The sequence below is a fragment of the Mirounga leonina genome, unplaced genomic scaffold (assembly GCF_011800145.1).
Source record: "Mirounga leonina isolate KUSES-001 unplaced genomic scaffold, KU_Mleo_1.0 Mir_175, whole genome shotgun sequence".
Lineage (NCBI taxonomy): Eukaryota > Metazoa > Chordata > Mammalia > Carnivora > Phocidae > Mirounga > Mirounga leonina.
Genome location: NW_023270453.1, coordinates 22,951,393 through 22,967,948, shown reverse-complemented (window position 1 = coordinate 22,967,948; position 16,556 = coordinate 22,951,393). Strand labels below are relative to the sequence as shown.

The window sequence follows — 16,556 nt, the reverse complement described above, 5'->3', positions numbered from 1 at the left end:
GAGCTGGAGGCTGCAGGCGAAGAAGCAGCAGTTGGGGGTGGGGGTGCGGGTTCCCTGACACCGAATTCATTATTGGGAGATTCCTCTTCACAATCCCTCGACACCTCCCACGGGAACCACGGGCCAGAAATGTCTGACAGCCTCTGGCAGGCCCGCTCCCGTGCCGCCAGGGTGCCCGGGTCTCTCGGCGCCCAGGTCCCCGCCCGCCCACTGCCTCCGAGTCCCTCCCCCCTTGGGTCCCGCAGCCTCTGGAAGCCTCTCTCAGGCTCAGCCTCGCGCCGCCGCCGTGCCGGGGCTCAGTGTCCAGTCCCCACCCCGGCGGCTGCCGTCCCCAGGCCCTGGCGGTCGCCCTGGGCCGCCGACTCTCCGCAGAGGCCGGCCGGGCCGGCGCGGCCCGCACGTGGGGAGGGGGCGTCTCGGGAGCACGGGGCCCGATGTAGGGGCGGAGCCAAGGAGCCGGGAGCGCGGCCGGCGCGGGCGGACGGAGGTCAGCGGCCGCAGGAGGGGGACCCAGGCGTCCGGGAGGCGGCGCCAGGTGCCGCGCCCCCGCCCTGGGCCGCCCCCCGCCCGTGACGCGCTCCCCGCCCCTCGGCGCCGGGAGCCCGAGCCCGAGCCCGAACCCGAGCCCGAGCCCGAGCCCGAACCCGAGCCCGAGCCCGAGGACGGCGCGGGGCGCGGGTGGCGGAGGAGGCGGCGGGGGAGGCAAGAGGATGCGGCCGGGGCCGCGGGGCCGCCGCCGCCGCCTCTGAGCCGCGCCGAGCGCACGGAGCGCAGCCGCGTCGCTGCGGCCGGGCCGCGCCATGGGGAAGGAGCAAGAGCTGGTGCAGGCGGTGAAGGCGGAGGACGTGGGGACCGCGCAGAGGCTGCTGCAGAGGCCGCGGCCCGGGAAGGCCAGTGAGTGCGGGGGGCGCGGGCGGGCGGGGGCCACCGCGGGCGCCGGCCCCCCCACCCCTCCTGGCGCGCGGCGGCGAGGGTGGGGGGGGATGCTGTCGGGTCCCCGGGGGCGGGGCGGGGCCAGCAGCGCCCAGACCCTCTGTCCGCACCCCCGCCCCCAGCGCCGGAGGAGGGGCGGCACCGAGCGCCCGGCCGTCCCCCAAGCCCCCGAGCCGGCACCTGGCCGCGGGCGTCCCCCTCCCTTCCCAGGCTACGGGCTGACAGCTGGAGGGCTCTGCTGGACCGTCAAAGGGCGAGGCGGATGCCGCCCCCCCCTTCCCCACCGTGGAGAGAGGGAGGGGGCCCGGGCAGTGAGGGGCGACCACAGGGCTGCCGGTTCCTGTCAGACCCCCTCCCCGCCCCATGTTTAATAACATGCTTTGCAGGAAATGGGGGGCAGGACCATGCTGGGGGTGTGGCTGCCCAGGCATGGCCGGCTGGGGGCCATTTACTCATGGGAGAGAGAAGCCCAAGGTCGCCCAGCCCAGGGCAGGCTGTGCTCCAGGCAGGTGCAGACCCTGCCACGGACCCTGGTCCCCTCTGGCTTCCCTGCTGGGAAAGGGGCTGGGGAGGGGGGGAGGGGGCTACCACTAGCCATCCTGAGCTTGCGCTGTGAGGGCCCCTGGGAAGGGTTGGGAGCTTGGAGTCCTGATCCCAGCACTCATCCCAGCTCAGCCCAGAGCCTCCCCGGGGGCCACTGGAGATGGATGGATGGGTGTGTGGACCAGCTGCGTGTGCGGCTGCGCACGTATGGCCATGTCAGTGTGTCGGGGCACCTGTGCGGGCGCGGGCAGGGCTCCGCAGGATGGCACGTGGGGTCTGGGTCCCCCACTCCCCACCCCACCCTCAGAGACTGGAGGTAACCCAGGGAGGCCCCTCCCCTTTCTCCAGGAAGCCTGCTGAGAACTGAGCGGGCCTTGGGGCTGGTGGTGGGGGCAGGAAGACCTCCTCCCGCTGCAGCCGCGTCTGCTCCGTGCAGTTAGAGAGCCTTGCAGGATCACATATACAGGCTGGCTCTGCCTTCCACACCCAAGGCCCAGGGATGGTCTGCCAGTTGGGGCGGGCTTCAGGGCCTCAGGGCTCAGAAAGGGAGGGCTTCCAGGCAGAGGACGGATTGAGAGGTGGAAGGCTAGGTAAAGGTTTCCACCTAGTGGCCAGGTGACCTTGGGCACCGAGGACTCCAGCTCTCCAGGCCTCAGTCTCCTCATCTGTAAGATGGGGACATAGGCGGTTCCTGGCTCATAGCATTGTTGGAAGAACAGCGGGAAGCCCGGGCACTTCATAAGTGCTCAGGAAGTGCTAACTATGACTCTTTCCGAAGGCAGCCCAGGATGGGCTTCCAGGGAAGTGGGGCATCAGATTCGGCCATCCAGAGGAGGTGCGGGGACTTGCCCCTCTACCTGGGTGTCCACCTGGAACTTTGCATTTGTGCCTTCCTGGTCTGCTTTCTGGGAGAGACACCTGCCCAGGCCCCCGTATCTGAGCTCTCTGACTCACAGGGGTGGGCATAATAAATCAGACAGAGAAATCCCTCCATGAATTAGCTTGGTTGTCATGGCAACGCTGGCCTGCTTTGGAGTAAGATGTATTTTGATTCAGCAAAGTACAGCTGGAGTTTGGGCCATGGGGTGGGGGGCATCCAGTGGTGCTCTCTCAGGCCCCAGCCCCCCCCCCCCGACTCCAGAGGTCTTCCCATAACCCTTGTTTCCATGACCTCCACCCCCTGCTGGCACCTTCCCTCCACCCCAAGCCCTGAGTGTTGCCCTGGGGTCTGTCAGCCGTGCCATCCTGCCTCGAAGGGAGCCTCCCCTGGCATGCATGCTCAGGCACCGGGACCCTCGGCCCCTGTCCTTGAGAGGAAGGAGACACTGCTCTGGAGGGAGCTTGCCAGGGTGGGGAGGGCCTTCTGCTGAGCAAGGGACATCTGCCCTTCCTTCTGGCCCCACATCCCCTTCCCCAAACTCACTGAAGACTACAGGCCAGTAAGCCTGCGTCCTCTCACCTTGGCCCACTAATACTTCCCTTGCAGCGTCTGGCCCAGAGCTCCTTGCCTGCCCTGGGGAGGCTGAGGGAGTGCCCTGCCCTGTGCTGCCACCAGAGGCCAGGACCACATCCCTACAGGGGACAGACGTGGCTCTGTGGGGCCGGCAGACCAGTGGTTTCTGTGGTTGGAGGAGCCTCTGAGTAGGGGGTGGAGGGAGGCCCCAAGGGTAGGGTGGGAGAGGGACTAAGGCTGGCTTCCCCAGGGCCTCTGCCACCTGGAGTTTGGGGCTGACCCAAGAGCAGGGATGGTCCCAGGAAAGCAGTTAGAGGACTGAGTGACAGGAGCTGGGAGAGCCCACGACATGGGGTAGGGTGGTGATGAAGTCTATTATGCCCATGACCCACGTGGGAGCTGCAGGACTGAGTGCCCTTGGGGAAAAGAGAAAGGGGGCTCCTGGGAGGAGTTTCTGGGGCCTTCATCTTGGTCCCCACTTGTTGCACCGATGCCCCCTTTCTCCCTCCCTGCCCAGGCCCCTCTGGCCATGCCTGCTCCAGCTTTATTCAGAGTACCTGTCTCTGTGAGGGACTGCCTCCCTGGCACCAGGTGGGCTTCCAGTGTGTGACCTCCCTGGGAGCCCTCGGTCCCCCTTGCGAATCGGGGGGTGCTGCAAGATCTCAGGCTCTCCTCTACCCCTTCCAGCTACTTTCTCCTCTGAGGGCAACTGCAGCGGGGGGTGGGGGTGGGGTGGGAGATGGCCTCACAAGACCTCCTCCTTCTATAGGGAGTAGTCTTCTGGGTGGAGACTCCCCCTCCCCACTGGTGTCTGTGCCAGGTCCTGGGTCTTGATCTCTAGCCCTTCTAAAATGTCAGTGCTTGCAGGTGTGGCCAGGCTGGGGGTGGGGGAGACCTGGCTCCCCTGGAACTAACAAGAAGGGACAGGAAACATCAGAGCTGGGCAGAGTGTTCCGGGGGGGAGAACATCCTGAGCGTGGCCCTGGTTGGGGGAGGGGACGCTACAGGACAGCAGTGGGGGGGGGGTCGCCAGCTTACCCAGCACCTCATAGGTGCCCGGCTCTGTTTCAGCTACCAAGGATAGAGCAGTGAGCAAAACAGATTAAAAAATCCTCATCCTTTTGGAGCTTGTACTTTAGTGATGGAGATGGACAACAACCAAGATAAATAGTAGTGATAGGAGCTAGAGAGAGAAATACAATAGACACAGGACAGAATGGGGTTGCTGTTCTAGATGGGGAGCCCAGCGGTGCTCCTCTGAGCAGGTGACATATGGATAAAGTCCTGAAGAACGTGAGGGAGGGAGTCATGGAGATAACCGGGGGAAGAACTGCACCCCTCACATATACACAGCATGTGCAAAGGCCCTGTGGCAGGGGCGGCCGGTGTGTGGGAGCATCATCAAGGAGACTTATGTGGCTGGAACAGGGGTGATGAGAAAGTGAAGCAGGAGGGCTGTGTCTTGTGGACCATTGTCCAGTGCTGGCCCTCAGCCCCAGTGACACAGGCGCTGTTGGAGGGTCTTCGGGAGAGGAGTGGTGGCGGTGGGATCTGACTCATGTTCTCACAGGGTCCCCCTGACCTCAGTGGTATGGAGGACAGACCCAGGGGCAGGGTGGAAGTGGGGATGCCAGTAGGGAAGTGATGGCAGTGATCCTTCGAGAGATGCTGGCCTGGTCAGGGTGGGGACATGGCAGTGGTGGGAAGTGGTAGGATTCCGAGTGTGCTTTGAGATGGTCTTGAACGTAGAACCAATAGGATTTGCTGATGGAGGCGCTATAAGGTACTTGAGGCTGACTCTGAGGTTTTGGCCTGGACCATGGAGGGAAGGGTGGTGTTGCTGCCACCTTCGATGGACGTCAGGGCCAGCAAAGTGTTGAGCAGAGGGGCAAGAGTGGGGCCGTGTAATGCCTCCACTCCGCTCTATGCAGGAGGAGCCCCTCACTGCAGAGGGTGGGGGTGGGATTCCCACAGAGCTAATATTAGTAACTGCCGCTTATTGACTGACTCTGTGCCAGACCCTTCTTGCTTTAAGGGTGGACACGCCCTAAGGCCTATGAGCCTGGCCCCCTTAGCCCCCTTTGAGCTCAAGGCCAAGGCCATAGGGCTAGTAAGAGCCCAGTGAGAGTTTGGACTTGGGTCCATCTGCCTTCGTGAGCTTTGTGGGCCATTGGGGCCTCACACCCTGCATCCAGCAGCTGAGAGCCGAGTCCAGAGCAGCCCTGGATGCTGTGGGTCGCCAAGTGGGTTCTGGAGCAGCCCCTCTGTGACTCGACTCCCTTGGGTTCCTGCTGTCAGGGACCCCCGCCCCCACCCCTGTCCTGGGCCTGGACAAAGGGGCTTCTGTCCTGCCAGTCCTTCCCTCACAGAGTGACTGACCCACAAATGGGTTATGTAACCATGGCCCAGACAGGCAGGGGCTTGGCCTGAGTCCGGCTGGCCCCGAGCCCACAGGGAGGGCATTGGTGGGCTCCCCTCCTCCAGCAGTCAGCTGGTGGAGGCCAGGACCGGGGAGGCCCAGGAGGAAACTGGGGCCCCAAACAGAGGGCTTGGGCCCCTCGGCTTTGGGTGGGCTGATCCCAGGACCCAAATGGGCCTGCGGAGATGTGGTGGCCTTTTTTGTGTGGTCACTCAGGGGCACCAGCCCACTTGCCTGCCTCCCCTTCCTGCCTCTCCAGGCAGGACTCATCCACATGGGCAGGCCTGGGACTGGGGGGAGGCTGCACCCTGAAGATGCAGATCTTCCCCCAGAGATACCCCAATTTCCGGGTGTTCCAGCCTTCCCAGGCCACCCCCGGCCCCATCTGGGTCCTTCTGAGAAACAGATTGTGCCGGCTCTCTCCCTCCCGCCATCGGCAGGTGCTTTGCCAGCGTCCCCGAGGAGGGGGTGCATGTGCACATGTGTGTGTGCCTGTGTGGGTGCGCAGCTCTGGCTTCCGTCCCCGCATGGGGACGGGCCCGGAGCCCTTGGCTCTGTGAACTTGCAACACCTTAGTTCGGTGGAAAACCGGGGTCCAAAAGCTGGTACCTGGAGCTGAGTGCAGGGGACAGAGTTGAATGAATGAAGGCATGTTTGTTGATGAAAGATTTAAGACAGCTTTGGCTCCGAGCCTGCTGGGATTGGACTGCCTCACTGTCTCTCTCCCACCCCCCTAGAGCTCCTGGGCTCCACCAAGAAGATCAATGTCAACTTTCAGGACCCCGATGGGTGAGTTCTCAGACAGGGAGCACCAGGATGGCATGGGGTGCGGTGGGGGGGCTCCTGTGGAAGGCCAGGTTGCCTGGCTCCTTGCCCATTCATACCCGTCGCCTGCCTCAGCTTCTCTGCCCTGCACCACGCGGCCCTGAATGGCAACACGGAACTGATCACCCTGCTGCTGGAGGCCCAGGCTGCTGTGGACATCAAGGACAACAAAGGCAAGGCCCGCCAGGAACCTCGGAGCCAGGGCGGGGGTCGAGGTCCGGGGTGGAGTCCCTAGAGACCTAAACAGTCCCATGATGGAGGCCCCAGCCCAGAGTCTTGGTCTGGGTCGAGACAGGTTTTCCTGGGATCAGCATCCTGCAGGCCCGGATTGGGTGCGGGGTCAAGGGCTAGCTCCCAACGGCCCCCCCGCCCCCACCCGCTCCCAGGCATGCGGCCGCTGCACTACGCGGCCTGGCAGGGCCGGAAGGAGCCCATGAAGCTGGTGCTGAAGGCGGGCTCAGCGGTGAACATCCCATCCGACGAGGGCCACATCCCTCTGCACCTGGCAGCCCAGCATGGTCACTATGATGTGGTAAGGAGCGCCCCAGGGGCGGGGCGCCGGGGCGGCGCGAGCCCAGCAGCCGCCCTGGGGGCTGACCGCGTCCCGTGGCCCCACAGTCCGAGATGTTGCTGCAGCACCAGTCCAACCCGTGCATGGTGGACAACTCGGGGAAGACGCCCCTGGACCTGGCCTGTGAGTTCGGCCGCGTTGGGGTAAGTCTCCCCAGAGAGCTGAGTGGGACTCCATCTGCTCCGGCTGCCCCCCCAGGAGGGGGGCAGTGGGGAGACACACCTGTGACCTCCCACCCCACTTCCGGCCCCCCTTCTCTGACCCCTCCCTCAAGGTGGTCCAGTTGCTCCTGAGTAGCAACATGTGTGCGGCCTTGCTGGAGCCCCGGCCGGGGGATACCACCGACCCCAATGGCACCAGCCCCTTGCACCTGGCGGCCAAGAATGGCCACATTGACATCATCAGGTATGGCTGTGGCGGGGGAGAGGAGGGGGACCCGGCTGCGGGCTTCCTGCTCCGGCTGCATCATCAGCCGTGGCATGTGCTCAGTGGCCGCCCCCGCCCGGAGAGGCTACCCTGCGGGGATGGGGGCTGGGGAGTGGACTTGTCCAGCCCTAGGCCTGGGCTCTGTGGGGGCCCCGCCTCTTGCTGGGCGGCCTTGTGGAGACACTTAGCATCTCTGAGACTCAGTTCTCCCGTCTGTGAAGCGGGTATCCCAGCAGCGGCTACGCTAGGATGACCCCGACAGCTATTACCGTCTGCGGGGCGGGGGGGGGGGCTAGCTCTTCCGCAAACGCTCGGTCACTGTCAGACACCACGTTGTGGGGGGCGCCTGGGAATGGGGGCCCAGCAGGGGGATGGGGTGGGAGGCTCCTGCTGTAAGGGCTCCTACTCCGGCCCGCTGTCCGCCTTCTAGACTCCTCCTCCAAGCCGGCATTGACATTAATCGCCAGACCAAGGCCGGCACAGCCCTGCACGAGGCCGCACTCTGTGGGAAGACGGAAGTGGTGCGGCTACTGCTGGATGTGAGTCAGGGGGCCGAGGGGGCTGGGCCCGGTGGGAGCGTGGGGCCTCCTGACAGGCCGCACCCTCTGGCACATACAGAGTGGGATTAATGCCCACGTGAGGAACACCTACAGCCAGACGGCCCTGGACATCGTGCACCAGTTCACCACATCCCAGGCCAGCAAGGAGATCAAGCAACTGCTGCGAGGTGGGGCTGGGGCTGGGGCGCGGGACCCAGGAGGGGCGGGGGGGGGCGGCTAGGCTAGGTCAGCTCACAGGACTGGGGGGTCTGCCTCCTGTGTCCCCAGAGGCTTCAGCGGCCCTGCAGGTCCGGGCAACCAAGGATTATTGCAACAATTACGACCTGACCAGCCTCAACGTGAAAGCTGGGGACATCATCACGGTAAGGCCAGCCAGGGTCTGCTGGAGTAAGGATGGGCGGACCCCGGGCGCTCACCCCACAGCCGCCCCGCGCAGCAACTGGGGAGTCTGGGGGTTGGGGCGGGAGGCCCAGGTCAGCCACCCACTTGACCTGGACCTGGAGGGATGTCTCCCTGAGCATGCTCCCCCATCTCATCTGGCCAGGTCCTCGAGCAGCATCCGGATGGCCGGTGGAAGGGCTGTATCCATGACAACCGGACAGGCAACGACCGGGTGGGCTACTTTCCATCCTCCCTGGGCGAGGCCATTGTGAAGCGAGCAGGCAAGTCCCACCTGGGCCTGGGTTTGGGGACCAGAAGGAAGCAAGCGCGTTTGTGTTGGGTGGCGAGGCCACTGCTGGGTGTGGGGTCCTGAGTGGGGTCCTGCCAGCTGTCTCATCAGCGTACCCACACCGGTTCCCTCCTTTATTTAATAGGCGGTATGCACCAGCCGCCAGGAATAGATGGTGACCCAGATGCACGCCATTCGTGCCTCAAGCTCACCCCGAGGGAGGGAGGGGAGCAGGGGGCAGTGAAGTAAATACGCAAGCAAATGTGCCAACTGGTACCGTGGACAACATGGACGGAGACCTGCTTTTTATTTATTGTTATTAGTTTCGGGGTACCACTTAGTGATCCATCGGTTGCAGAGAGACCTGCTTTTTAGACAGGGTGGTCGGAGAAGGCACTAGGAAGTGGGAGGGGCTGGCCCCGGGCAGAGCATCCAGACAGCAGGAATGACCTACACAAAGGCACCAGGACAGAAGAACGCGTGAGGTGCCGGGGTCCTAAAGGAGGCCAGCATACACGGCTGGCACAGACTGAGGAAGGGGGGTGCAGGGCGAGGCCACAGGGCATGGATTGCTTTTAGACAGGGGTCAGTGAGATGGCTTACCTCCTAGACAGGACGTGGAGATCGACGGATGAGGTGAAGGGACAGAGGGGGGCCAGTGAGAAAGCATGGCCAGCCCACCCAGGGTCATCTAAGCTTTTGGGGACCTCATGTCTCTCCCTGCTCCCCACACCCCACCCAGGGCCACAGGGCCACTGGCAGGATGGCCTGGCCTGGGCCCTCTTGCCATGGTCTCCTGCTCTGAAATGTATAGGGCGGGGAAGGGTCTTCTGAGGCTCTCTCAGCTCCCTGGAGACAGCCGGGGCCAGACGAGGCTGCAGTGCTGACCCGAGGGGTCTCTGCTCTGCCCAGGCTCTGGGGCCAGGCCAGGGGCACCCCCTCGCCGTATCAGGCCCCCACGCCTGGCTGGTCCAAGATTCAGGGTGGCTGTGCTTGGCCTGCAGGTTCTCGAGCAGGTGCCGAACCAAGCCCATCGCAGGCGGGCAGCTCATCAGGGCCCTCCGTGCCCCCCGAGGAGATCTGGGTGCTGAGGAAGCCTTTTGCAGGTGAGTGGGGAAGCTCTGGAGGTCAGGGCCGCAGTACTTCCATGAGGCGTCTCCTGGGCTCGGGCCGGGCCATCACCGGCTGACAGAGCTCCCTCGTGGTGGCAGGTGGGGATCGCAGCGGCAGCGTGAGCGGCGTGGCCGGTGCAAGAGGTAGTGGGGGCCACACCCTGCACGCAGGCTCCGAAGGGGTCAAGGTAGGTGGTCTGGGGGGCAGGGCTGGGGGGGCTGGGGCACAGAGCAGCGCTGGCCAGCCTGCCTGTCTGGGTTGTAGCTCCTGGCAACAGTGCTCTCCCAGAAGTCCGTCTCCGAGTCCAGCCCCGGGGACAGCTCTGTCAAGCCTCCAGAGGGCTCCACAGGTAAGAGCAGCCCCTGGCCAGGAGGTGGTCCCCCCCCGCAGTGAGCAGCCCCTGCCCCACCACACCCTCTCGTCCCCAGGTGCGGCCCGGGCCCAGCCTCCAGCGGCCCACGCTGGGCAGGTGTATGGGGAACAGTTGCCCAGGAAGCTGGAGCCGGCATCGGAGGGCAAGGTACAGGGCCCGGGCTGGCTGCGGGGAGGGGCTCCCGGGCAGCCTGCTGGGTCTGGCCACAGCGTGGAGGGGGGCCCTTGATAGGCCAGGCCCGTACTTCTGTCCGTCTGTCAGTCTGTGTGTGTAGGTGTTGTCTATTGTGTGGGTTGTGTGTGTGAGCTGGTGCGACCGGGAAGTGTGACGTGGGCGTGAGGTGAGCAGGGGATGCGCCTGTGTGTGGGTGGTGACGGCGAGCTGGGCATGTGCGCGTGTGTGTGTGTGGAGGAGGCCTGGGTGTGAGGCAAGCCCAGGTGTGTGGGAGGGTGAGAAGGGCCCTGTGTGCTGGGAAGGTGTGAGCGGGGGCTGTTCCTCCCGCACACCTCTGGACAGAGCCCACCCGCGCAGGAGTGGAGGGGCTGCTCTGCGCGGCCGCATTGCCGAGCCCCCCAAGCCCCTCACGTGGGGCCGCCGCAGGGTGTCCCTGGCGCAGGAACGGGGGGATGGGCAGGGAAGCCTGTGGATCGGACGGCAGCTGGACCCTTCTGGTGGAGACCGCGGCAGGAGGCCGGACGGCTGACGGAGCTCGCCTCGGTGGCGTCCGGGAGCACAGCGTGAGGAGGAATGCCGGGGCCAGGCTGCCCCGGGCCTGGCCTAAGGGGGACCAGCGGACGGCGGACTGAGCGGCTGAGCAGAGGAGGAGCCGGCTCGGTGGCCGGGGTGCACAGCTGGTGGGAGAGCAGGCGGTGAGCCTGCAGCGGCTGCCTTGTGTCTTCCAGAGCGCCGAGGCCGTGAGCCAGTGGCTCGCCACGTTCCAGCTGCAGCTCTACACCCCCAATTTCATCAGCGCCGGCTACGACCTGCCCACCATCAGCCGCATGACCCCGGAGGTGAGCTGCCCAGAGGCTGGCCGCCAGCCATGACCGAGCTGGGCCCCCAGCCTCCCGCTCACGGGCCTCTCCTCCACCTAGGACCTCACGGCCATTGGGGTCACCAAGCCGGGCCACCGGAAGAAGATCACCGCGGAGATCAGCGGCTTGAGCCTCCCCGACTGGCTGCCTGAGCACAAACCCGTAAGGCTCCCTGCGCCCCAGGGGCTGTGCCCGGGGTGGTCAGACAGACAGACTGACTGCCTCCCTGGCTACAGCCCTCACCCGCTCTCTGGGGCTCCAGGGAGAGTACAGAGGACGGCCTCCATTTGTCCGTCCCGGGCACTGGGGCCGGCCTTCCCGGGGCAGGGGCTGGGGCCTGTCAGGGCAAGGGCCTGAAGCCACGAGGGGGCCCCTCTGCAGTACCAGGACCCCTGCACCCTAGGGCGGCCACGGCAGGCACACCAGCCAGCACCCCGCAGCACCGCCCACCGCGTAGGCACCCAGACGCCATAGGGGACTCCATGTGGATGGGAAGGGCTGGCACGCATCCAGGCCTGTGCGTGGGGAGGATGTGTCTGCTTCGTGTACACAGACCGCACGCGTGCACCACATCTAGTCAAGGCGCCTGTTGCCGACCGCATGCACACACCCACACTTCCAGGGCATGTGCTGGCTGTGTGGACAGCGGACACCCACGCAGACCGCGGGCTGTGCCGTCACCCACAGTCACTGGCGCAGTGCGACAGGGTCTGGGCCTAGGTAAGGTGGGCCCGAGGCCGGTTGCATCTACACTGCCTGGGAGCCTCGCGCCGAGCTTCAGGAGAGACCCCACCGTCACCCAAGGCGCCCAGGGCTGTGGGTTGGTGACGCGTGGGGTCCTGCTCAGCCCACTCAGGCAGCGGCTCAGGGGTGCTCCCAATGAGCACATCCCTGTCCCGTGGGCCGCATGTGGCTCTGTGCACCTGGGGGTGACCACATGTGCTGTGTGTTGGTGGGTGAGTGATATCCAGCCGCGAGTGTGGACAGGTGGTTCTGGGTGAAGAACATCATGGGTAGTTACATGCGTGTGTGCTGTGGCTACGTGACCTGTGCCCAATGTGGTGTGCAAGTGGGCGTGAGCATGACGTGGAGGGTGTGGGTGCCCGTGTATGGCCAGGATGCAGGCTGCGTGGATGTGCGTATCTGGCCGGTGGCGCCGCGTGTCTGTGTCTGTGACGTTGCCAGCCATGTCCCCCTGGGTGCTGTCCCCGTGGCTGCCTTGGCAGGTGAGGAAGCGCATTCCTCCCCTCCCCCAAGCGGTGTCCTGAGGATAGGGTCGTCCCTGTGTGTGTGTGTTTGCGTGTGTTCGCACAGGCATGTGAGCTGGCCTTGGGCTCCTACTGAGGTTGCGCTGTCTCCAAAGCTGACACCTCTGGCCTGTCCATTTGTCCTTCTGTCTGTCTGTGCCAGGCTGGCCCGGTGCCCCTACCCCCAAAAGCTCTGAACAGCGAGCAGGGTGTGGCCAGCCAGCTCGGGCTGCCCTCTGTGTCCTCTTGCTCCCCAGGCGAACCTGGCGGTGTGGCTGTCCATGATTGGCCTGGCCCAGTACTACAAGGTGCTGGTGGACAACGGCTACGAGAACATCGACTTCATCACCGACATCACCTGGGAGGACCTGCAGGAGATCGGCATCACTAAGCTGGGTGAGGCGCTGGCCCCGGCCCCCTCTGTCTCCCGGTCCCTGCTCCCCTCCCGGGCCTGACCTGTCCCATGCCCCACGCAGGACACCAGAAGAAGCTGATGCTGGCAGTGAGGAAACTGGCGGAGCTGCAGAAGGCAGAGTATGCCAAGTACGAGGGGGGACCCCTGCGCCGGAAGGCCCCACAGTCACTCGAAGTGATGGCCATTGAGTCGCCAACCCCGCCTGAGCCAGCCCCCGCTGAGTGCCTGTCTCCTAAGATGACCACCTTCCAGGACAGCGAGCTCAGTGGCGAGCTGCAGGCTGCCATGACTGGCCCAGCAGAGGGGGCCACCGCCGCCACCACTGCCGAGAAGCCCTCCAACCACCTGCCCCCGACGCCGAGGGCCTCCATACGGCAGGAGCCCAGCCTGGGAGGACAGGCTCGGCACATGAGCAGCTCTCAGGAGCTGCTGGGTGAGGGGCCCCCCGGGCCTGGCAGCCCGATGTCACGAAGCCAGGAGTACCTGCTGGATGAGGGGCCAGCCCCCGGCACCCCACCCAAGGAGACCCGGTCCAGCCGCCACGGCCACGGTGTCAAGCGGGCCAGTGTGCCCCCGGTGCCGGGCAAACCGCGGCAGGTCCTTCCGCCAGGTGCCGGCCACTTCACGCCCCCTCAGACGCCCACTAAAGCCCAGCCAGGCTCCCCTCAGGCCCTGGGGGGGCCTCATGGTCCCACCCCAGCCACAGCCAAGGTGAAGCCCACCCCACAGCTGCTGCCACCAACAGAGCGACCCATGTCACCCCGTTCGCTGCCTCAGTCACCCACGCACCGTGGCTTTGCCTACGTGCTACCCCAGCCCGTGGAGAGCGATGCAGGGCCAGCTGCCCCCGGGCCCGCACCTGCGGCCGCGCCTCCGCCCGTGCCCACGCTGTGCCTGCCTCCGGAGGCCGACATGGAGCCGGGGCGGCCCAAGAAGCGAGCCCACAGCCTGAATCGCTATGCAGCGTCCGACAGTGAGCCAGAGCGGGACGAGCTGTTGGTGCCAGCTGCCGCGGGGCCCTATGCCACCGTCCAGCGGCGTGTGGGCCGGAGCCACTCGGTGCGAGCGCCTGCCGGCACCGACAAGAATGTCAACCGCAGCCAGTCCTTTGCCGTGCGGCCCCGAAAGAAGGGGCCGCCCCCGCCCCCGCCCAAGCGCTCCAGCTCCGCCATGGCCAGCGCCAACCTGGCCGACGAGTCGGTGCCGGATGCTGAGATGGAGGGGGCTGGGACCGAGGAGGGCCGGCTGGGGGTGCGGGCACAGCGCCGACGGGCTAGTGACCTGGCCGGCAGCGTGGACACAGGCAGCGCCGGCAGTGTGAAGAGCATCGCAGCCATGCTAGAGCTGTCCTCCATCGGGGGCGGGGGCCGAGCGGCCCGCAGGCCCCCAGAGGGCCACCCCACGCCTCGCCCTGCCAGCCCGGAGCCAGGCCGGGTAGCCACAGTTTTGGCCTCAGTGAAGCACAAGGAAGCCATCGGGCCTGACGGTGAGGTGGTGAACCGGCGCCGCACACTCAGTGGGCCGGTCACGGGACTTCTGGCCACTGCCCGCCGGGGGCCTGGGGAGTCAGGGGGGCCTGCAGATCATGGCCACTTTGTGGAGGATGGTGCCACCCGGCAGCGGTCTCGAGGTCCAGCCAAGGGTGAGGCAAGTGCGGAGGGCCCGCCCCTGGCCAGGGTGGAGGCCAGTGCCACGCTCAAAAGGCGCATCCGAGCCAAGCAGAGCCAGCAGGAGAACGTCAAGTTCATCCTGACTGAGTCTGACACAGTCAAGCGCCGGCCCAAGGCCAAGGAGCGGGAAGCAGGTCCCGAGCCACCACCGTCACTGTCCGTGTACCAGAACGGCACGGGCACTGTGCGCCGCAGACCCACCTCTGAGCAGGCTGGGCCCCCAGAACTGCCCCCCCCACCCCCACCTGCAGAACCCCCACCCTCCGACCTGCTGCACCTTCCCCCCCTGCCCCCGCCGGACACCGATACCCGGAAGCCAGCCAAGCCGCCAGTCTCTCCCAAGCCCGTGCTGGCTCAGCCTGTGCCCAAGATCCAGGGCTCACCCACGCCTGCCTCCAAGAAGGTGCCACTGCCAGGTCCTGGCAGCCCAGGTAGGTGCAGGAGCCAGCGGGGGAAGGGCCCCTTCCCACTCCATGGTCTGAGGGATTTTCCTCTTCTTGGATTTGAGCAAGACCATCTGGAATGGGGTGGGAAAGTGTCCTCAGACCCTCTCATCCACCCACCCACCCACTGGACAACTCTGCCAGCCCAGAACTGGGAGGAGGGTGGACGTTTGTCCCCTTGCTCAGTGAAGGAGGCACAGAAACCTGTGGATAACAGCACCTGTGGAGGGAGAACAGGTGCACGATGCTGGGTCATGGAGAACTCTGACCAGGCTGGAGAGTGACCTCAGCACAAGAGGGAGGGAGCGGGCTTCCAAGCAGAAGGATCAGAGGTGCAAAGGCCTTGTGGTATTCAATCAACCCAAGGGCCAATGATTGCCGCAGGCCACACCTGAAGGGGGACGGGGGTAGGGGTTTGGAAGCGATGACGCGGGCAGGTATGCATAGGGAAGGGCGCCCCTGGCGGCTGCGGGGAGCCTGGGGTCGAAGGGGCAGAGGGGGGCTGGGGCCGGGGCCGCGGCCGGACCCACAGTGCGGACCGCGGTGTCTCCGCCCCCGGTGCGAGTCTCCTCCTCCCCGCAGAGGTGAAGCGCGCCCACGGCACGCCGCCGCCCGTGTCTCCCAAGCCGCCGCCGCCGCCCACGGCGCCCAAGCCGGCCAAGGCCGCAGCGGGGCTGCAGTCGGGCAGTGCCAGCCCGTCCCCCGCGCCCTCGCCGGCTCGCCAGCCGCCCGCCGCCCTCACCAAGCCGGCCAGCACGCCGCCCTCGCTAAGCGCCAGCCCCGCCAAGCCCCCGTCCCCCGGCGCGCCCGCGCTGCACGTGCCCGCCAAGCCGCCGCGCGCAGCCGCAGCCGCAGCCGCAGCTGGGCCCCCTGCCGCGCCCGACGGCGCCTCGCCGGGAGACAGCGCCAGGCAGAAGCTGGAGGAGACTAGCGCGTGCCTGGCGGCGGCGCTGCAAGCCGTAGAAGAAAAGATCCGGCAGGAGGACGCACAGGGCGCACGGTAGGTGCGGGGCGGGCTTCGAGCGCGCCGCTCTAGCCCGCGCGCGCTCCGAGGCTGCAGCTCCGCAGGCTGGAGTCGAGGGCGGGGCGGCGGGGACAGCGGGGGCGGGGCCCCGGTCGGCGGGGGCGGGGACGAGTCGTGCGGGGCGGGGCCCTGTGGGGCGGGGCAGCGGGAGGGGGGTCGGAGACGTGGGGGGGCAGAGGCGGGGGCGGGGGTCGAGCCATGCGGGGCGGGACCCAGGACAGCGGGGTGGGGGCGGGTCGTGCGGGGCGGGGCGGGTAGGCCGCGGATACGGAGTCGAGTCGTGCGGGGTGGGGCCCGGGACAGCGGGGGCGGGGTCCGGCCTCGTGGAATGGGGCAGAGCGACGGGGTCGAGCAGTGTGGGGCGAGGGCTGGGGTTGAGCCGTACGGGAAGGGACTCGGGGCAGCGGGGCGGGGTCGGGTCGTGCCGGGCGGGGCCCTGGGCGGCGGGGATGGGGTCGAGCCGTGCCGGGGCTGGGGTGGGGCTGGGGGCGGAGGGGTCGCGGCGGGGTGTGCCGCCACCGCGCTGCCCGCTCACGCCGCCCCCGCCCCCAGCCCCTCGTCCGCGGAGGAGAAGAGCGCCGGCAGCATACTGGACGACATCGGCAGCATGTTCGACGACCTGGCGGACCAGCTGGACGCCATGCTGGAGTGACGCGGCCGCGCACGTCGGGCCCGCCCGCGCCGCCGGGGCCCCGGCCCGCACACTGACCTTTACCTCAGGGTGGGCACCTCTGGGCGCAGCGCGAGCGGGCAGGGCGGCCAGCCGACGGGGGCCAGGAGCAGGGGACGGCCTGGTCGTCCGTCCCCTGCACAAGCACAACTCCTGCCTCTGGGCCC

At 66.7% G+C, this 16,556-nt stretch overlaps 1 protein-coding gene across 1 annotated transcript; it reads left to right on the top strand.

The window, feature by feature from the left end:
- Window positions 1–800: 800 nt before the first annotated feature.
- Window positions 801–16,382, top strand: CASKIN1 (CASK interacting protein 1). The gene is made up of 20 exons (XM_035021982.1): window positions 801–894; window positions 6,086–6,137; window positions 6,249–6,346; window positions 6,560–6,705; window positions 6,792–6,887; window positions 7,019–7,149; window positions 7,601–7,709; window positions 7,789–7,897; window positions 7,998–8,092; window positions 8,275–8,392; window positions 9,405–9,506; window positions 9,612–9,700; window positions 9,778–9,862; window positions 9,942–10,033; window positions 10,789–10,899; window positions 10,981–11,082; window positions 12,425–12,563; window positions 12,644–14,683; window positions 15,278–15,695; window positions 16,272–16,382. The coding sequence occupies exons 1-20, from the start codon at window positions 801–803 to the stop codon at window positions 16,369–16,371; spliced, it is 4,326 nt and encodes a 1,441-aa protein (XP_034877873.1). The 3' UTR covers window positions 16,372–16,382.
- The last annotated feature ends 174 nt before the right edge of the window (window positions 16,383–16,556 follow it).